The 22,761-nt window shown below is 39.2% G+C and overlaps 3 protein-coding genes across 3 annotated transcripts in view; 1 reads left to right on the plus strand and 2 right to left on the minus strand.

Moving 5' to 3' along the window:
- The window catches only part of LOC135098040 (apolipoprotein D-like), a 78,130-nt gene that overhangs the window by 619 nt on the left and 54,750 nt on the right, over positions 1-22,761 (plus strand). The window lies entirely within an intron of this gene.
- LOC135098037 (calmodulin-like) lies at positions 2,754-5,028 on the minus strand. Its single transcript, XM_064000221.1, has 3 exons — positions 4,902-5,028; positions 4,169-4,365; positions 2,754-3,298 (listed from the first exon to the last, which is right to left on the minus strand). Exons 2-3 carry the CDS (start codon positions 4,361-4,363, stop codon positions 3,059-3,061), a joined length of 435 nt encoding a protein of 144 aa, XP_063856291.1. The 5' UTR covers positions 4,364-4,365; positions 4,902-5,028; the 3' UTR covers positions 2,754-3,058.
- The window catches only part of LOC135098061 (nitric oxide synthase, salivary gland-like), a 40,152-nt gene continuing 23,452 nt past the window's right edge, over positions 6,062-22,761 (minus strand). The window contains exons 13-26 of the mRNA XM_064000271.1: positions 22,749-22,761; positions 22,336-22,371; positions 22,030-22,233; positions 21,395-21,569; positions 20,854-20,977; positions 20,268-20,346; positions 19,341-19,525; positions 19,009-19,172; positions 15,166-15,376; positions 13,250-13,337; positions 9,932-10,053; positions 9,163-9,308; positions 8,338-8,529; positions 6,062-7,233 (exon numbers count right to left, since the gene is read on the minus strand). The exon at positions 22,749-22,761 is cut by the window's right edge and continues 91 nt beyond it. Of these exons, the coding sequence (XP_063856341.1) occupies positions 7,186-7,233; positions 8,338-8,529; positions 9,163-9,308; positions 9,932-10,053; positions 13,250-13,337; positions 15,166-15,376; positions 19,009-19,172; positions 19,341-19,525; positions 20,268-20,346; positions 20,854-20,977; positions 21,395-21,569; positions 22,030-22,233; positions 22,336-22,371; positions 22,749-22,761 (1,787 nt within the window). The 3' untranslated portion in view covers positions 6,062-7,185. The remainder of the gene's footprint in view (positions 7,234-8,337; positions 8,530-9,162; positions 9,309-9,931; positions 10,054-13,249; positions 13,338-15,165; positions 15,377-19,008; positions 19,173-19,340; positions 19,526-20,267; positions 20,347-20,853; positions 20,978-21,394; positions 21,570-22,029; positions 22,234-22,335; positions 22,372-22,748) is intronic.

Below are 22,761 nucleotides of genomic sequence, written 5' to 3' on the forward strand. Positions count from 1 at the left end.
GACTCACGCGGACACCAGCAGACGAGTTGAGGGGGACGGGTACTGCACCTCACCTTCATTCTCCCCAAATTCACGTATGCCTCTCAGCGTTGTCTTCCTCTCACCCACACTCAATAGCAGAACCGGTAGTGTGTGCAGAAGAGGGCGTGCAGGGTCATCCTTGGCCCTGCCAAGCTGTGAGGCCCCCCTGACCACCTTGAGTCTACCCAGGCTGTTCGCTAGACACCGAGAAGCCTTGCAGAAATTTGGGAGGGACTTAATGCACCACCCACACCTCCGCTGCCGCCCGACACGCCTCACCCAGTCCGTGCCACTCGACACCTTAACTTAAAGGCGCCGCGCACGGACCGCCTCAGCTCGATTCCCACCATGGTGAGGCATTAACAGTTAGCCTTTCTCTGGATTAATCTTAGATTTAGTGCTAGGCACTTACCCCTCCCCCACCCCCTATTTTCAGTGTAACAACTGCCATATTAGTAAGTTATTATTATCATTATTATTATTATTATTATTATTATTATTATTATTATTATTATTATTATCATTATTATTATTATTAATATTATTACCATTATCATTATTTTTGTATTTATTTATATTTTTTAATAATATTATTATTAGTCACTTGTTGACGTTCCACAAATGTTTCTTTCTATGATATTTTGTGTTCAATAATCGACAACGCTGACGACCCATAGCAAAGACTGATGAGGAACATTTTATCATCCATGAAAATAACTGATATGTAATAATGCACACCCACATCCGTGTACGTTTCGTCAAAGCGTTTTCGAGCTTCCCTGTTTGTCCGTATTAACGTTTCCTTGGGTGCAGGGACGAGGCAGCGCAGAGAAGCTTCTCACAATCGTTTCGCGGTTATTTTTAGATGACACTGAACACCTGACCTCAGAGTCATGCTGCGGGTGAGGAGCAGGGGGTGTCCGTTCTGCCTCCCTCCGGATCCTTTGCTCCTCCTCTGGTGTAATGATTTGTGGGCGTCCCGGTCTTGGCTTAGTCCTTACCCTTTTCCTGACCGTATCTCCGGTAAAACCCAGGCGGCTGCTTATCTCCCTTAGGCTCCTCCCTGCCTTATGGTAACCAACGATCAGTGAGCGCAGTGTTATTATTTCCGATCAATTTGCCTATGTCCGTGGTGGCCTGGAACTAACCCGGCATGTTCCTCCATATCAGCAGTTAAAAAGCCATTGGTTCAGTCCCACGTCAACCTCTATGAAATATTTGTTACATCATTAAATGTGTACCGTAATTATATCAATCATCTTGTAATTACGGGTTATGGTATTTCGGGTATTTCGGTAGCGACATCCTAATAATATTCTCCTGATTAATTATTTGGTAAATATTCGATATTCATTGGAGTCTCGTTTTCTGTGTGATTTTTTTTTTGTTTTTATTAGTTTAAATAAATCTTAAAGACACGTTTCTTCTATAACACTCAGGAAAAATTAGTCTTTTGGCATTGAAAATATTAACAAATCAAACCTCCATAACCTATTCCAACAGTGTAATGAAGTGGATAACAGAGGCATCCAGGCGGACAGTAAGGATGAGGGTTATATGGGGTGGGTTGTGTGTGTGTGTATGTGTATGTGCGTGTGTATGTGTGTGTTCAACAGATTTACTTACCAGTAAAAGTAAGGGCTGGCCTGAAGGGCCGACACACAAGGATAAAAAAAAAAAAAAAAAAAATAGGAAACAGTTGAATTAGTAAAGAGGATAAAATAGCTCCTATTCAGATAACGTTTTTAGTTTCATCTATTTGTTATCTTTGTGATATTATATGCAGAAGTTATTACAGAAATGAAATAAAAATGCCTCTCACCATATATGGATCGCCGTGTGGAGAGAGAGATTTTCCTCCATCCACTTCATCATTGTTGTGTGAATATGGCGGCAGCTCAGATGATTCGTGTTCTTGTTACATTTCTGTTACATTTCCCTGTCCATTTACGTTACAAGGTATTTGTTACCTATTGAGGAGACTGGAATACAGAATGTAATAATGGAGTTTAATATGTTAACGTCTATGAAGCCATGGCTTCAGTCTCGATAAAAGTTATAAATGTGACATGACACACTGGTTTCGAAGCCTCAACCTAGGGGGTTCACGCTGTGTGTACGTGCGTGTGTTGCCCGTGACAGTTTGGCTGAGCCGTCGTTCTTAAAGATCCCAGGCTTCGTCGTGGAGAGGGAGGTGGTAGGAGAATTTTTATGGCCTTCGAATGTAAAGTCAGAAAGATACTTTCATGTATGCAAAATATGGAAACACACACACACACACACACACACACACACACACACACACCACATACTGTAGTGGTCGGGCTCACAACCGAGAAGGCCCAAGTTCGAGTCCCGGTGTCATGTTAGTAGCTGTCCCCTTATACGGAAATGTCTGATTAACCAAATATTGGGATGAAATAGACCATACAAAGTGTTCACAGCAGGCAGGCTTTTGTTTGTAAACAAAGAATGACAACCACGAACAAAGGGACAACAACGGGCACGACACCGGGCCTAGTCTTTCAGGTTGATCGGTGACAAGTGGCAGTCAATTATCAATGTGTGAGATACTTCCTTAGGGTTAATGTATACTTAAGATGTAATACGTATGTTAGTATGTAAGTTGATATGTTGCAGACAATGATATATAACCAGGATAACCAGCAAAATAAGACGTAAACTTTATTCCAAACTAAACCGTCCTTGTTCGTGGGATAATCAATTTGTCGTTAATTCATTCATTTATTGATCATTACCTGAGTTACATAATCATTTAAATTATAATCGTCTTCTAATCAGCCATTCAGAGAGAGAGAGAGAGAGAGAGAGAGAGAGAGAGAGAGATTTTCAAAAATGTTTTGTAGAAAAAAATTAGTCTGTAGCGAAATTATAAGTATAAAATTTTTATTTAATTATTAATGCTACAGGAATTTAGCGTTTTGCTCCAAAGTCAATCTACAACAATCGGATTGAAATTTTTACTGTATTGTTTTCGCATCATCATTCGCATCAACTAATTAAAATTGTTATTCTATTATTTTTGCGTCATCATGCGCACGAATTGTTCGTAGTGTATATGTCCATCACCATCAATGTCTGCTTCGCGGATCATGATGTCCACTTCATCCTGTGAGAGCTTTTCTCCCATAGTCATCAGGACGTGCTTCAGTTCGGTGGCAGAGATGTGACCATTGCCATCCTTGTCGAACACACCAAAAGCCTCCCGAATTTCGTCAGGAGAGTCCGCAGGAGGGAAGTCTTTGTTCAGTACGGTCTGCAAGAAGTAATCTTATTACCGTTTCATATTCAACAACAACAACAACGACAACAACAGCAACACACACACACACACACACACACACCTTGGGAGGGAATGTGGTAGGTAAGGTTCATTGAAATATGGACCAAGCTAGGGTTATGGCCGCATCAGCTAACTGAAACCCTCACCCATTTCTCACAAGGGCAGTGACGTCTGACAGTGTAAAGACTTCACGCTGAGCGCGACTTGAACACACGAATTACGTTAAAGAAAGCTTAACAAAAATAAAAGCAACTGGGAGCAAAGGTATTCAAAGAAGAAAAAATAGATTATATATATATATATATATATATATATATATATATATATATATATATATATATATATATATATATATATATATATATATATATATATATATATATATATATATATAATTATCATTACCATTGTTATTATTATTATTATTATTATTATTATTATTATTATTATTATTATTATTATTATTATTATTATCGATCGTGCATTTTTATATATAAAAAATTCTAGTAGTTTATAACTTGGCGAAAGAAGAAGAAGAGGAGAAGGAGGAGGAGGAGGAGGAGGAAAAGGAAGAAACAGGAGAAGAAAAATAATAATAGAAATAATAATAATAATAATAATGATAATAATAATAATAATAATAATAATAATAATAATAATAATAATAGTAATAACAATAAGAAGAAGAAAAAAAGAGAAATGAGAGGAGAAATTTGTAAAAAAAAAAAAAAAAAAAAATGCAAAACTGGAGTCAAAAACACAATGAATTAACACCGTCTGGTGATTAACCATTTGCTGTGAAAATGCATATAGTGCTTAATACATAGATGTGTATATACTTACCATGAACATTTCGTAATCAACCGATGTGGGTGATCCGATTTCGGCAACTATGCTCTTGATTTCCGCGTTGGTTGGGTTTATGCCGAGGGATCGTAAGGCATTCCCTAGTTCTGATATGGGGATACCGTCTCTTCTTCCATAAATAGAGTAGCATTCTTTAGCTTCAGCAATTTGTGCCTGACTAAGGCGTGGCATCTCTGTAAAAGGGAAATGACATGTATATGGAGGCGTACATACCTCACTCGTTCTCTCGCCCTAAACCTTCTAAACCTTAGTTAAACAAGGCCTGTCCTCATGCTATACGTACAATTACAGCTTGTCTCCATCGTTATCTTTATTGTATTACTTTAAGAAAATAGTAATAAAACACCTAGATATTTAAATTGATTTAGCGCTTCCGGAACTTTTTTTTTTTTTTTTTTTTTTTTGTGTGTGTGTGTGTGTGTGTGTGTGTGTGTGTGTGTGTGTGTGTGTGTGTGTGTGTGTGTGTTTGCTCTTTAGATGATTACCTGAAATAAAACAAACAAAAAAAATTCTTGACAGAGAGGTACAGTATGTATAACAAAGTACAATATCATAGATCTGTATTAATAGATATTTCAGTCTGGAGTCTATGTTGAAAGAGAAACTGATGGCTACGTACTTATAAAAAATAGAGATTAACACAATGATACCGAAAACATCACATACCTTAAATATATGCATAGTTATGAACAGAATATCAGAGTCTTACCTGGAAAACAGATCGCACTATTCAAATAAATGAATATTATAACTTGATGTGGAGACGTCAGAGATGGTGTGTGGTCGGACGAGAACAACGAAGCAGTGGCCTGAGTAATGTTATCTTATCGATCCCAGTACCTTAATCAGTGATATGGTGTTAACCGAATCACAGCGAGAATCTAATCTATTATATAAATGAACACACACACATTATAGCCTGATCATGAAGGCAGCACCTACGTTCTCAGAATACTTTATGTATTTCACATGTGCAAAATATGGCTGAAGCAACAGCGCCCATCTCATCAGCATTGGGTCTCCTTGGTACTGTGCAGATAAGCTAAGGGTTTATGATCAACTTGCAATACAGACTTGTTTCCATATAAATAAGGCACAAATTTCTGTATTCTCCACATGATTGCCAAACATTCTTTTTCCACTACTGCATGCCTTTGCTCTCGAGGAAGTAACTTACGGCTAGCGTACGCCACTGGTTTCTTATGGAATAACAACGCTTCCAACCCCTTGGCAGATGAGTATGTGAGTAGTAGAAGTTCCGCTTCGAGATAGGGCAGCTTGATCACGGGCTGCGAGGAAATTCCTCCGTGGACACTACTATTTTATGGGACGTCAGCTGCTGCCTGGCACATCCGTCATCACTCCCTCGAACTGCCCTCTTAGTAGGAACAGCCTTATCGTCGCAGGGGGGGCTTGCGTGTCCCTATGAGCCAGGCCAGAGGGGAGCTTCTGACTCTGCTGTGTTCTACTTAAGGAGAGAGGGCTACCATGCTATAGCAAGGTCGCTAGTGGGGCACCAAACAAAAAGGGTTCCCGCAATTAAGATGCCAGTACGAGATAACGGTGCCGTCCGCCAGAAGGGCCACCTTTTAATGTCGTCCGGAGTTGGATGGTTGGGCTGGGATGCTTTGCGGGGGAAGGGACGTCTTAGTTCCGTTCCTCACGGCAATGTTTCTGCCGCGAGGGTGCTCTCCTTATTTTTGCTTCCCAGTACGAAGGACAACAATTTCCATTTTCACCCACAAGGAAAATCACAAAGCCCCTAGCATTACTAAAGCCATCAGTGAGACCAGCACGGAAAGCTTCCCTATATACTACATCATACGTATCACCTAGTCCGAGGAAGTATTAAACCCTCAATAGTACACAATTTCATTTGACATTTATTTGCTACAGTGAGATCTACTTCAGGATTACTTACATTACAACATTTCTAGAACATCATAATTATGACAGATTCATAAAGCTTTTCTTCATTACACTTAACATTCTTACATTCTTATTTTGTTAAAGTTTGATACAATGTTCGTTCTGTATAATATTCAGCCCAATGTATCTGAAAATGGTATTATTTTGCTGCTTTTTTTTTTTTTTTTTTTTTTTAGCAATGACCGCTCTCTCAAATTTCTTTGTTCCTCCCCAACAGAAATAATCAACATGCTTCACAAACTTACCACATGATCCTCCTCCATAACGCCTATAGAATGTTGCAAGTTAGTTTTCTAGTGATTGTACCGGACTTTTAACAGAAGAGGTTTTGCTATGAGGTGCCCCTTTTTAGATGCGTCACTAAAGCCATATACACAGTTTTCCAGTTTTCATAATACACTATCATCATAACTTGCTTCAATAGTAGTAACAAAAAACAAAACCACGACGTTTCAGTTCCGTTCTTTGGGAGATGCAAGGTCACGATATAATTTGCCTCCACCCGGCTTGTGACTGCAACCCAGGACTTCTTGATAGTGAGCAGAGCGTGTTATGATTATACCACTGGATCGTATATTGTGTATGTCTTAAAATTATTGTATGTAAAAAACAAAAATACTGAGTTTCTATTCAAGAAGCATATACTTGTTCACGTTTGTGTTTTGCTATGAAAACTGTCACTCCGTAAACGACAGAATCTAAATATCTAACAATCTGATCTAGTTGCAATACGTATAATTGCTATAAATATATAGTATGTTTACATAATATGTAGTACAGAATAACATCATAATGTAGAAATGGAGTTCTCAATAGTGGGGATGCACCACAATATAATTAGAACACCTTACAAGAAATACATCATATCATAATACATAATCGCATTTATGTGTAGAAAAAAATCTGTGCACCATCAGTAAACTGAATCGCCATGAAAGAAATATCTGTAGCATTATATGATCTAACAGCAATGCAAAGGTAACGTACATAGATAACTAACAGTGAAAAAGGATTGCACGACTATGGGCAACCTTGGCCACAATTGTGACCGTCGGGTACCGTTGTTAGGCAAGTCGAGTGCTGAAGATGTCCTCGTGGTAACGACCTTCACCCTGTGGAGGAGACGACTTGGTTAGTATCATCATCCTTTTCAAGATTACCATGATGACTTCCATCATCAATGACATCCATAACAAAAAAAAAAAGAATCCATTCTGTGGCATGTGTGGCAAGGAGTGTCCTCAGTTTTCTTGTATCCTGTAATCTGTGCTGATTATTTTTTCACATCGTCACTTTTCTTTTCTTTCTTCTTTTACATTTTTTTTTTACTACGATTCAGCGATTCATATGATAAGCACACCAAAGAAAGTCTTATGAAAGTTTCATTCAGGTCTTTACAAATGTATTAACTTTTCTTTTCCTGTTGTGCAATTGTAAGCAGCTCAAGAAATTAATAAAACAGAAAAATATGTCCACTCTGCTCAGAATTGAAGAATACTATAATATAAAGTTGAGGAGAGCAACTGTTCCTTTTAAAAGCTGTTCAATACACAGTGATGGAACAGTAGATTTATGGAGGACGGGTGTTGTCATTTATTGTATGAATTGTTCATTATCCTGGATTCTCTCTCTCTCTCTCTCTCTCTCTCTCTCTCTCTCTCTCTCTCTCTCTCTCTCTCTCTCTCTCTCTCTCTCTCTCTCTCTCTCTCTCTGGATAACACTATCGTCATCAAACTGAAATACGCTAGTTACTAACTACTTCATACACTGATGACGACAGGAGCAATAATGTTGGAAGCCTCCACAGCAAGCGCGCCAATGATTATAAACTGACTCCCTTTCCTTCGTAAATACTGCACGTCTATTTTTAAACTTTTGTTGCACGAGGTTTTGGTTTCCTTCGAAAGTCAGCAGCCGTTATGGGTCAGCAACGACACGTAGCGTGTATAATCATGTGTGTGTGAATGATGTCCTGCTATACGATCTTAAGGTATCGAAACTCCTTGAACGTATAAATTCTGTCAAGGTAAAGAGAAAGGCTTTCTCTTTTCCTAGGATTCTATATTGAAGATAAGCATTTTCCGTGTCTGAACAAAAATCTATCAAATATATCATCGAAGATCAAACATAAGATCATTACCATTAGTTGCCCAGTTAGGGGGAAAATATGAGCAATTGTACCTTTCTATGAAAAATATCCTCAAACCAGACCTCACCTTCAGGCTGGCGAGCAGGACAGCAGACTGTTGGGTAGTTAAGCGTCCCTGCTCCATTAAGATGTTTTGCAAGGCTGATGACACGCCATCTGAAAGTGCTTGGCTACCGCAGACATAGAGGTGTCCACCTTCCTCTACCAGCTCTTTGTATACCTCCTTACTGTACACACGCAGGAGATCCTGAGCGTACATCTGTATGTAGGCATGCAAAAGATTATTAAAATACAGAATGGCATAGATGTGTTTAAGTAAGTAAGTGTACGCACCTAAACACACACACACACACACACACACACACACACACACACACACACACACACACACACACACACACACACACACACACACACACATGCGTGTAGAGAGAGAGAGAGAGAGAGAGAGAGAGAGAGAGAGAGAGAGAGAGAGAGAGAGAGAGAGAGAGAGAGAGAGAGAGAGAGAGAGAGAGAGAGAGAGAGAGAGAGAGAGAGAGAGAGAGAGAGAGAGAGAGAGAGAGAGAGAGAGAGAGAGAGAGAGAGAGAGAGAGAGAGACTAACTTTACAGGTACAGCAACTGACTTTCTGACTTGAAAACAATATAAAGGTGACCAAATGTCACTTTGGCTTTGGTGATCATCTTCACTTGATTGGTAACATGTCAGACTTTACCTAGAATATTTTGTCAAGGTTTTAATATCTAGTGATGGGTCCTTATGGCCAATTCATCTTGCATTCAAATAATTTTCCCGTTGTTTTTCATGATATTCGAAAGGAGGGCATGACAGATAATTATATATCTGAGGAAAATGTCTAAGCTACAAATATGCACACACACACACACACACACCTTGGGCAAGTGAGGTGTCCTTGAAAGAGCCACACGATGGCGAGTCAGGCCACCTTGCCTCACCATGTTCCATTTTTCCTGGTTAAACAAATCCTCCTCCTCAGTGCGGCATCCGTAGTACAAGGTGAGGGATCCCGTCGTCACACCTGGAAGGACATGCTATTTCAGTGAGGTTCTAAAGAGTGCCAAACAATTTTTTCTGATCAAATGGAAATTCAACCTTCCCACCTTGCACGCAATTCATTTTCATTCATGACAGGCATTAACTTCTTAGAAAAAAAAAAAAAAAATCTCATTCAATGGACTCTTTTTTTTCTGATATATAATTCGTGACTCCCAGTAAGAATTTGGGAAAAAAAATTGCTTCGGTCCAGTAAAAAGCCACCTCACGCGCGCACACACACACACACACACACACACACACACACACACACACACACACACACACACACACACACACACTTTATGTAAATAACAAACGGTCTTTAAATACTGACTTTGTAAGATTTCTGCAAATTATAAAATTACAGTTTAGTTTTATCTTTTAAATATTTACTTTTCATATATCACATTCTCACCAGTATGAAGTGCCAATGAGTGACAGGATAGTAGGTGTTATAACACAAAAGTAGTCTTTGTCCTTTTGTAGAGTCCAAGAGACATTATGTTGTGTGGATGTATTGAAGAATACAGCAATATGGATTCAGGGAGAGTAAAGACCATTCCCTCGGTCTTGTTAGGTTAGCTTTACTTTATCTATTAAGTTCACCTTTTGTCCTCCTCAAGTAGTGATAGTGTTGCCAGAATCCTCTAAGTGGAGCCACGCCGCTGCCTGCCCCAACCATAATGATGGGAAGGGACAAGTCTTCTGGGAGGTGGAAAGTGGGTGCACTGTGGAAGTAAAATATCATAATTATGTGAACCGATGATTTCTGATGTTTTCCTACAATTGCAGAATAACAGAAAACAATAAAGGTGCACAAATGGACAGCACGAATTAACCTATGTATTTTAGCTTTTAGAACAAGATTTCGTATGTAAACTAGGTATCAACCACTGTGGACACAATATGTATAAATGAGCTTTCACGCAGAGAACTGATTGTCGAGAAAGTGCAGTATCCAGGAGCCGCCTTTTATTCAATTAACTGTGTGTCTTTACCGTAAAGTGAACAGCGTTGTTTACATTTGGGGAACATAGCATAGATCTGTACGATGTGCTCTGTATCTAAAGGATATTTGTCTCCTTGTTGCGGTGTCCGGCGACTGCGCGGATCCCCTTGTGTTAGCCTTCGTTCTTTGTAAGCTGCTTCTGGCAGCCCATCGTAACAAGGTAAAGTCAGTCGGCGTCGGCCCATGTCGCCATGTCGTCCATGTCGGACGTGTGGCTGCTATCCGCTAACGGTCTAACCTGTACAGTCCAGTTTTATTGATTATTGATTTAATATAGTCTTCGCCAGTGTTTCCTCTATACCCGGAACACTTTGGCAACGGCGGGATACTCGGAACACATGATTGCAATGGTGAGATACTCGGAACACATGGTGGCAGCGCCATAGAACCCTGAGCCCCTGGAACACATGGTGGCAGTGCCGCAGAACCCTGAGCCCCGGAACACATGGTGGCAGCGCCATAGAACTCTGAGCCCCCAGAACACATGGTGGTAGAGCCGCAGAACCCTGCGCCCCCGGAACACATGGTGGCAGCGCCATAGAACCCTGAGGCCCCGGAACACATGGTGACAACGCCGCAGAACCCTGCGCCCCAGGGACATATTGGTGCCAGCGGTAGACAACTCCCAGTGCCATAAGTGACTGCTTTGATTCCGGTGGCCTCTGCTGTGACGCCTCTCCCAGCCGCCACCCTGGCACTTCGCCTCTCCAGCCTGGCAGTCCAGTCCTTCTGAATGTCCCTGCTACTTGCTATCTTGTGGCCTTGCTGTGGCTTTCTGGAGGCTTCCTTCGGCTGTCGTGTTGAGTAGCCTTCCTCCGCCACACCTTCCCGTATTCGCTGCCTTTCCTCTTGGCCGCACTCCATCGCCTCCTGGCTTCTGCTTTTGCTGACTGCTTGCTACTCTTCAGGCCTGCTTGCTGAGTGTCTTTTTGAGCTTTGCAGCATAATCTTTCCACCTGTTGTTTTCTGCAAGTCTTCTGTGGTCCTGCCTGAGAGACTTTGCGTGGTGGTTGCCTGCTGCCTGCGAAGTTACTCCGCAACACGCCGCCTTTGTTCTCTACCTCACGCAGTCTCCTCTTCACCGCCATGCCACCCACCACAATCGCCCTCTATGTTCCAGTGGTCAGAAGTCTTTGCTGAATGTTAGTTGCATGGGTGGCTTTTTTTACTGACCTTGCTGGGCTTCTTGCTCGCGGTTTTTTCCTGCTGCACGGTCCACACTTGTCGTTTACCACATCTGTTGTCCCTTAGCTTCCAACCCTGCTGTCTGCTGCTGACCCTGCTGTTAGGCCCTTCACTTCTACAGTCCCTTTTGCTGTTGCATATGGGCTTCTGGTCAGGCTTGTTCTTCTGTCTGCCTGCCCTTGTCAGCCTGTGCTGTACTCCCTCCTGGCCTGTGATGCTCACCGCCACCATTGCCTCAGCCACCCGCTCCTGCTCCTGCTTCTGCTTCTGCTTCTATATTCCCGATCAAGCATACTTTCTTGCCGGTCTGTTTGTTATTATTATTATATTAAGGCAGCTTGTATGAAGGCGCTGACAGACTGACCCTCCTCCTCTTGCACCGAACTCTTATTCTAAGTTGGAGTATGGTTGTGATATTTATTCCTCTGCTACTGAGACACGACTTCGTGTGTTGAACTCAGTGCACCATGCCGGTCTTCGCTTGGCAACTGGTGCATTCCGCTCATCCCCAACCTCTAGTTTAGTGGCGGATGCTGGTGTCCTTCCATTGGATTTGCATAGCCAGTCCTTATTGTTGAGGTGCTGGTATCAACTTCGGCGCCTTCCTGAGTCAGCTTCTTGTGTGTCAGTCTCCCACGATTCATGTTCTCAACTATGTATGTGTCTCACCAAAGTTTCCCTAAACCTTTCGGTTTTAGGGTAGCATCTACTAAAGTGGCATTGAATGTACCTTCCCTTCCTGCATGCCCCAGTTGGTTTCCTGAAGTTGGTTACTGGCGATTCCCCCATCTTCTTATATGCGGCCTTACTATTGCTAACAAGAACGTGTTACCGGATAACGAGTCCCAGGCATCTTTCTCAGAACACTGTTCCACACTTTCTGACTCCATCCCTGTATTTAAAGTTGGTTCAAAGTCTAATGCTGGGGTCGGATATGGTATTATCTTCCCCTCATTCTGTCGAGGCGGTAGCTTCCTCGGTGTTTTTTTCTGTTTTTGTGGGAGAAATGTTCGCCATTACCCTAGAATTAAGAATTATTTTTACTCTTCCCATCTCATCTTTTACAGCTTTTAGCGTTCTTTCTACAGTGGAATTCTTTAGTCCTTCTTCTTATCTTATCAGTTCTTGAGTCACTCTACCTTTACCACGTTGGATTTCTAGGCCACGGCACAAGTGGGATTTTCTGGAATGAGAAGGCCAATAGGCTGGCTAAAGAGGCGACAACTAAGGTTGCTCCTTCCAGCCTCGCTCCATTTTTTGACTTGTACGCCACAATTTCTATATCTATGATCAGAACATTAACCAGTATTTGTTCTGAGCAATTAAAACTTATGTACCATATATTATTTATTGTACATATTTTACGCACGCGATTACGTGGACGCATGTTCCCGTGTGGGCGCTGATTCACGCCACTTGACTTCCCTAGGGGTGTCGGACTCACACCTTTCACCATTTATCATCCTCACACCCTTTTGTCTTACATCACATGACTGAAGTATTTGCACTTGAATGGTGGGCGCCCCTCGGTGTGGACTAAGTAAATTAAGGGTCCCAGAATTGGCTAGAGGGAGTTCAGCACTTGACTAAGGAAGTGAGCGCACCCTGTATTGTCTGCATTAAATAAGCGGCGAAGCTGCAAGATGTGACTCCTTCACACCATATCCCATCCTGCAGGAGGCAGGATGGGAGGACGATGTACCACGCTTATACACTTAAAACATATTCACCTTTTAAAGAATAAGTGTACTTGATTTCCAGGTGTCACTTCCTTCAGGTACCCCGTTGTCACGCCACGGTGAACTGGCCCGGTGCCGTCTGTCACAACAGAAAGTATAAATCAGTGAATGCCAAATTACTTAAATGCAAGATACAACATTGCTAAGTAATTGAAGAAAACTTTTTTTTTATCATTAAGAACTAATAATACGTGGAAAAGATTAGTTAGGCATCTATAGTGAAGATAGATTGGCACGTAGAGGTTGAAGAAAGTAGTACAAACCCATCCTGTCTTATCCCACGGACGCTGTAGCTAACAGATTGAATTTGTAAGAAGCCCGTCATTTTTTTTTTTTTTTAGTATGTGCTTTAAATCCATTTCCTTTTTATATGTTCAGTTGGTCCTTTTTTTTTCAGTTAAGCACAAATGATCAAAAACTTTTAATTCCAATACAAATATTCCATTAACCACCTTGGTGATGATGTTAGACTAGACTGTTCTAATTGCCATCTCCACCTATTCCCCTCAAAAATACGTTGTACTCGCAGAGAAAGAAAAAAAAAAAACCAAGCAAATGAGCCAAATAATAATATATTAGGGAGGAAGATTTGAGAACAACATTTCAATGGAAAAAAAATGGTATGATTGAAAGTTAACTTTAAACACCTTACTTATCTGACTTCGAAAAAGTTTTTCTTTTTCTATTAAGAGATGAGACTTAAAAACAGGCATCCCATGTATGTTCAGTATACGAGAGGAGAATAGCTGAGTGTCAGTGAAGACTGGTTAACTATCGGGAAGGTTGCTCCTGGTAAATATCTGAAGGAATCTAGTTTTGATGCACTGAACATTTTAATGTCTTTCCATATTCAGAAATTATAAAAAGATCAGAAGTTAAGGATTCGTGTCTTCAATTTTGATTAGTTGGTCGCCTGACAAATGAAGTCGAGAAATGCAGGTCCGAGTCATCAGAGAAGATCGGACAAGACGTTTCGTTGATAGCATTTATGAATGAAAGAGTGGGTGATAGGCCAGAGCCCTGTTTGAAACTACCATTAAAAGCTATAGTGGAAGAATGATTGTCCAACACTGCAGCAGTAACACATCATTCAGAAATTAAACCAGAGGTTGATCGAAACTGTGTGACCCAAGTTTAAAAATCTAAGTTTTATGCCAAACTCTATCCAGAGTTTTGATAACAAAGGTCTCACCGAAACCCGTAAGAGATAGGAAATTACTAGTGTATCTTCCTTTATGAAATTCATATTAACTGTCAGAATGAAGGGTGTGACCAAACTGATGTTTAAAAATTTACCTATGAGCTCAGGAATCTCCCTGCTAAAGTCTCATTCAGAAGCTTTAGAAACACACAAATTCAAAAGCAATATCATTTAGCTCGAATGATTGCAGGGATAATCCCTCTTAAGAAGAAATTGAACGTAAACAAATTCCCAGCAAGAAAGAAAAGTGGATGTTGATAGACAAAGAAGTCTTATCAGATACAATAGAACGAGGAGTCCTTCAGGACCGCAGGCCTTACGAAGATCAAGCCCAAGGAAGTCACAGAAAACATGATTACAGAGAATCTCAGTAGCAGGTACAATATGCAGTATCGTCAAAGTATGAAGGTGAAGTAGGAAGAAGCTCAATGATGAGTTGCCTGTAAAAGTCTCAGAAATGTAAAATTCAGCTCGAGCTACAAGTAAAGGAGATGACAGTTGTTCGTTCCATTAGGATAAAAGAGAGACGTGATGAAAAATGCTGGATATATATATATATATATATATATATATATATATATATATATATATATATATATATATATATATATATATATATATATATATATATATATATATATATATATATATATATATATAATACGAATTGTAATAATGATAAGGTAATTGTAGCGCAATACTCTACCCTGGGTGCAGTACTGAACTCCAGAAAGTGTGAGGTGTAGTTCGCCTCGGTGGAAGGCTGGACATGAGCTGATGGAATAGTAACGTGGCTGCAGGAGAGGCAAAGCAGCCACTAATACCCCTGCGTCCACCCTTACGCTTGAAAACTCCTCCAGTACCTCCAGCACGTTGGGCCACTTCCAAGCCCTCCACTCCTGGTATTTCTTATAGTCCTGAAGTATAGAAGTAGACAAAAAAACATCCAAATTACCCATCCCATCCCATCGTGACTTTTGACACGTACTCAAAAATATCCACCAACTTGTTTTTCCTCTTTCTCTTCTTTATTTCACCCAGATGGCGCCACTGCTACCTCACCTATCTCTAACGCTGAATCTTTGTTCAGAGCTTTGCTAAAAACTCAATACTGTGCGTGATTCTGGGGTTATCAGTCCTTCACCAAGACCGCCTGACATTATGATTTCTCGTAATGGTGTTTTCATGCCCTCTGGCCTTAACCCTTGGAAGGCTCTTGGACCCGACGGAATATCTCCGAAGTACCTCCCATCTTTCACAGAAACTGTACTTATGTGCTTGCACCTTGATTAATCAAACTCCTGCTCTGCCTGTCTACATATACCTTTCTTTGTTTCTTTACGTTTAACCTGTCCCTAAAAAAGGTGATGGTTCCAATTCCTGAAACTACCTTTCTATTGCTTTGACTTCTTGGTGATCTAAAGTTTTTACTTTGTCCTTATTAAAAAGATTCACAGACAACTCTCCACTCTCAACCTTATCTTTGATCCACAGAAATGGTAATTACTTTAAGGGAGGTTTCATAACAACATAGGTGGGTACTTCCAACTTGTCTCGGACAGAATTCTGACCTCCCTGAACGTTTTCCTTTGTATTTCACAACACAAGAAGATAATCACAGCCTGTAAAGGTAACTCCCGATTTGAGATGTACCGCAGATTGGATCGCACTTTTGATATCGACCCAAAGTGTCTTCACATTCCTCAACAACATTAACATCCGCATAAAACATTTTCCTCTACCCTGTAAACCTCTTCTGTTCCACGCTGAAACAAAAGTGCCTGACGCTACTGACGGCAGCTCTTCTCTGTTCCCTCCTACTTTTCTATCTTCACTTTGAATAAAAGAATCTGGATGTTGTCTCTACGGGCATAACAACATAACATAGTCTCGTGCCCGTGCTCTTGAGTCTTCCGGATTTTCTGCCGTTTGACTTAGAATTCAGAGTCAAATTAGATTAGTCTGTGCTGCGAATGTCCCCTCTTAACAATCTAAAATCCTTAAACTATTAAACTTCCAAGTGCATCACATTTTGGCTCATTTCCCTATCGTGGAGATTCCAGTCTTGGAGACTTCAGTGTTCACCACAAGCTTTGACTTTTATTTCCCGTCACTGACCATTGTGGTGAACTAGCCATTGACTTTGCTATGCCTTAAGACGTATAGTAATTAGTGTAGCACCCTACAGTTTTGTAGATACGCCTAACATTCTTGACGTTTTTCTAATATCTAAACATTCTGCTAAATTTGTCACTATGTCCTCTGTTTCAGGCTGTTCCTATAATAATCCCATATATGATCGTGTCTAATCGTTCCATTTCATCTCAGGGTCCTCTAAAGAGAAGGTGCTTCTGGAATTCTGCTCCCGCAAATAAAAGATATCTAAGAATGCATTATATCGATTTTTCCACGGAATGACAACTGCATCCATGTCAGTGACGATACTGTTGCTTTAACATTGAGGTGTACATTCCATGCTCTTTCTCGTGTCATAAAATATTTAAACGTTGATTTAGCTCAGCTTGCTTTCCCTCTGTTCATGCTAGAGGTGGCCCACAAACAGTACCTGTCCTTTCAATCTTATGAAATTCATGCTTCACATTTCTGCTAACAATCGTGCCAAAACTGTTCTCCATCTTCAATAAAAACTTTCAAAGTCAAACTCCTCACATGACTTATGCCACCTAGCCAAAAAAATAAATACATAAATAAATAGATAAATAAATAAATAGAAGTAAATATGTAAATAAATGAAATAAAAAATAATCTCCATCACCTTTTATTCTTCATCTTTTCCTCCTCATCAAGTTTTCAACTTGATGGCATCTCTCTCATGTATCCAGCTATAAAGCTAAACTCTCCATCCTCACATTTGTTAATAATAATTCACCGCTGGATGATTCGGGCGTGTTCTTACATCTCCTCTGTCATCCAGCTATTTCATGCCTTCTGTTAAGATTCTTCCTGATGATGATTTCTTGCATTCACCTGCCTTAACCCTCATGGACATGCTGGGGACACTCTTATTGTTTTGTATAACTGTGCCTTTGTACATGCACTGTCTCTGATCGAACCCTTCTAGCTTTGTCTAACAACACTTACCTTTCCTTTCTGCTGAAAGTTTGTTTACTTTTTTTTCTAGTTTCATTCAGGCTGCATTCTTAAATGTTTACTCTTTAGTAGACTATCACAGGCTTGGTGAATAGGGATTCACTAGGAATAAGTTGTGTGAGTTAAGTTGTTGTTCTATTGATTACGTATATAAAGAAATTTGACGTTTCGCTTGAATTTGATATAGGGCTAATAATCCTTTAGTTGTTAGTTATCCGTAATGGAATTTACGAGCATTATTAAATTTGTCTTTTTAGATAATAAAAAAAAAGGCATTTCACTGAAAATGTACGATAAACTTTAGTCATCCGAGGCCGCTGGGGGCCATTTTGAAGATGCCATTAATCAAGTAAAACTCAACAATCAATCCCAGACTTGGTCCATAGGGTCCGCACGAATCCATAGGGACCGGTCACTTGACCTGACAAATCCTAACCTTGAGTTATGGTTGGAATTTAATTTCCAAGGCTATCTGAAGCTGCTGGAGGTCATTACTAAGTAAAATTCAAACCACTAATACCACATTTTGTCCAAATAGGTAAAGTGACTTAAGAAAACCACTCTATGCCCTCACTGTGTCATGTATGTAAAATAGTGGCTCCCACAATGTTCCAGAGTATTTATAAGTAAACGCTTGCACATTTGTTGCACATTTCCAGAACATAACAGTTTGTCGTCACAATTGTTCAGGAATTTCAGCATGTTCAGTCTTCCACTAAGCATTGTTAAGCTTGGCCAAACAGCAGCTGCTGCAAGTTTGATCTTGCAAACATCTCACACCACACTGAACCATACTGCATAATATCAGCATCATACTTATTCTACCAACATGCGGTGTTTTCTAATGCAAGTTTAATCTTGCAAAAATATTGCATCATGCTTGAGTACAAAATTTTCTGGAAAAAAAATTATATATATATATATATATATATATATATATATATATATATATATATATATATATATATATATATATATATATATATATATATATATATATATATATATATATATATATATATATATATATATATATATATATTTTTTTTTTTTATCTTTTTTTTTTTTTTTTTTTTTTCTGGGAATAAGCAATTGGTAATCTGTCATACGATGTTACTGTCTGGCTTCAACGTTACTTGCATTACTATGTAGGGGAAAATAATTTATTATCAGGAGGTGGCAAAGCCACTGCATTACGGTGTTCTATTTTTTTTTAAACAGGAAGCCAAGGGCAAGGTAATATAAAGTCACGGGAAGTTTTGAAGCACAGCAGATGTGGCCTGCTTGTTACATTTAAGTCACATCACCATCATCGCCCATTATGTTCATATCTCATGGCAATAATCGCTGTATCTCTACCAATACTGTGTTTAAACTTTTGACGTTATTTTCAGTTTGCAAACCATATGCGCAGCCAAATACTGCATACTGTTCTTACCTTAGCAAGATTTGTGAGGCGACGCACATGAGGCGTGTGAGTGGTATGAGCAGCCAGCATCAGTAGAAAAGCAGGAGATGGAGGTGTAGTCAAGTCTAGATAATGCGTTAAAAGTTCACGCAGCGTGGCTGGTGGCAGGCGAGGATCTGTCTCCCAGTGCATGTCTACGAAAGATTCATGGTGAGTTATTTATTTCATACCCGCAATATTTTTTTTTTTAGTTATCCATTTCCATAGTTCCATTTATTCAGTTACTTTCTATATGCATAGTAAAGAGAGGATCTATTCAACAACTTCTAGGTACTACGACAGTCAATCTTGAAAAGTTGTACCTTTCCCTAGTCTCACTTCCAACTTTACAGGCTCTCCCAAGTATGGAGATGATAACCTGTTGAGAAGCGAAGACACTAGTGTAGGGGAATTGTGTGGGAAGACGCCCACATGATCACCAGGTGAATACAATGATTCTTCGGCCTCGGCCTCTTCCCCAACCTTAAGAACAAGCAGCTGTGTCCATCTGATAATTACAAAATACTTAAATGAATGATTGTTGGCCTTGACAAATATAATACAGAAATGGAAAAATCAGAAATTATAATAGTAACCTTATCAACAACATATTCCATAAAGACATGATAGTATAGAGATTTCAGAAAATAATCAAATAGTTCAGAATAACAATAAAACAAGCGTTCGCACTTCCTATGGAAATGACCGCAGTGCTGCGGCGCCTCACTCCCCACTTTTTTTTCTAATCAATCAATCAACTGCTTGTGAATATATATATATATATATATATATATATATATATATATATATATATATATATATATATATATATATATATATATATATATATATAAAATCAGAAGAGGTTAAAAAGATATGTATATTTTTTTTTCCTGACAGTCGCGCTCCTGAGAGGGTCTGTGCTATCTCGTCAATTGTAGCCTTGACGAGGTGGATTCTTTTCTTTTACATGTATCATATATTGTCTATTGTCAGATTATTTATCAATATATTTCTATTACGTTCCCACAATTTTTATGTGAAATACGTCTTATACATGCCCTTTACTGATGTTCTGTGACCTGTGCGTCACAGTTTGTCCTGAAGACACACTGAAGTTATAGCCAAGTATAGCCATCCCTGTTCACCATCTTCATTCTCCCACTCAGCTACGTTTTTTTTTTTTTTTTTATTCTTTAAGGTTCTGCCCATATTTTCTCCAACTCGTCTTACCCTTGCTAATTACTTACCTGTCTCCGTGATCGAAGAGCATCGTAGATTCCAGTACAGGACAGCTGAACACGCTTTTCCTGTGAACTTGTGAAAGACCTGTAAGCAATTACAAGAGGGGATGTCAGTCTTTTTTTTTTTTTTTCCAAAGTATAGAATATATTCTAGCCCACTTTCTACCTTATGCTTTAAGAAACGCTTTCGCTTATTCACTAACTTACCTTACGAAAAGCCTTCAACCTGGCTATCTCTCAAGACATAAGGCATTAGATTCAGCATCCTACCGTACTCCTGATAGGCTCTGAGACTCACCCATTTATTAATCTAACAGCTAATTCTAGTAAACCATTAGCCTTATCCACGTACGTATCCACGTGTGTGTGCGTGTGTATACATACATATATATATATATATATATATATATATATATATATATATATATATATATATATATATATATATATATATATATATATATATATATATATATATATATATATATATATATATATATATATATATATATATATATATATATATTTTTTTTTTTTTTTTTTTTTTTTTTTTTTTTTTTTTTTTCTCCCTAACAGAGATCCAGATACTCACTCTTCTCTAGAGAGCTTTTGGTAAAGGGGGAAGATGTCAGCCTCACTCGATTAGCCGTCAGCTCCTCCACATTAATCATGCTGCTTTGTTGGGCAACCTCCACCTGCATTTCCTCCCCGAGTACCTAGTACGAGGGCAGGACATGTTATTGTGACAGTTTATGTAATCTTATAGTTTTGCTCACATGAGGATCAAACATATGTGAATGAAAATCAACCAGGTCCCCACAAGCAGTCAGTAAGCATTCAGTAAGCCTGTTTGTAATATTTTAGTATTCATAATCATAGAGTAAATTCGTCCTATATTGTACATTCGATGTGTTTGAATAGATTTTAACTTAGCCATAGTTTGGTACTTACTTGTATCAACTTACTGGCTACTCAGTTCAGATGAAATTGTATAGAAATGACATAGAAACAGTATAAAAAAACATATATTTAAGTAGCTTTGATAAAGACCAAACAAGTAGATAGGCTCACTGCATATGTTTTCAGGTGTTTGTAAACAGAAACTATTTATTTACATAAAGATGGTGGCTTACCTTAACAATATTGTCAACCCAGGCGTTAAAGGTTTGTTCCTGGTGGTTTAGTTCATCTCCACAAGTGAGTGGTGCAAGAGAGTGCGCTCCACATTCTTCCAATAAACTGAACAGATATTTTCCAAAGAGGCAGTAGTATTTATACTTGGTGGAGCCCAGGGCAAAGATGGCAAACCTATCATACAAAAACGTATGCATTTAGCACTCAGCGCAGATCAGCGCAGAACAAGTCAATCCTAGTATAGGCAACATTGTCATGTTAACAATAAAGGCAATTTTCTCTCCATAAACATTGATCAATATCATGTTATAAAAATGTAATTTGTTTATCGGGAAGTACTGCAGGCTTTGAAAAAAAAATGCAATTCTATGTACATCTCAATTTTTGCAAAATATTCACTGTATTTAAACACAGTGTAACTATAAACAGGTTTTTAGAAAAGATAACATGAATTCCATAAGGAAATGCAAATAAGAGGTGTTGATAAAAACGTATGTGATGAGATAAGAAACGTTCGTAAATAAAGCTGTAATGTATCGGAACTGAATGCAATGGAATGAGTATGATGAAACACACACACACACACACACGCACACACACACACACACACACACACACACTTTCAGTTCCTTACCGAAGCCCTCCAGCAGGCTGAACTGACGAGTCTGAGGCAGTTCTACTCCCCGAAAGGGTTGAGTCAGCAGTCTTTTGGCCCCACACCACTGCCTGTAGCATCCTCATCAGTCCTCCACGACTCTTTTTTTTTCCTTCTTTGCATTCGTTTCTTTCATTTTTTTCAGTTTTCTCGTATGGGACTCTGGCTGACTTTGTACTGCTGCTAATTACCAAATAAAACTCATTAATAATTACTGGCTGTATCACACTATTGATTTGCAATTTCGTATACGATAACAACATATAAAAAACATTTAATACTTACATTTTGTATTGTTCATAGGCCTCATTGAAGTCTGACCTGAGAAAGGAAAGGTAATACTTATGACCGGAGTGGAATTAACACACGTTTCTTTAGTAAAAAAAAAAATGACTAGGAGGATTGTAAGGAACATTTCATGCCATGTATGCAATACATAGTCACTGACAATATGCAATAAAACCACATTGTTGACATTATTCTATGTGCTTTTCTACATATGTGATTTCACAAAGCACCTAAAAATTATCACATTTCACAAAGCAGCTATAAATTATCACACCACACACACACACACACACACACACACACACACACACACACACACACACACACACACACACACACACACACACACACACACACACACACACAGACACTTTGTAGCTTGACAGTTATTCCCATGACAGTAATCTTACATGTTGTCCTTGG

Source organism: Scylla paramamosain, chromosome 4 (genome assembly GCF_035594125.1).
Source record: "Scylla paramamosain isolate STU-SP2022 chromosome 4, ASM3559412v1, whole genome shotgun sequence".
Lineage (NCBI taxonomy): Eukaryota > Metazoa > Arthropoda > Malacostraca > Decapoda > Portunidae > Scylla > Scylla paramamosain.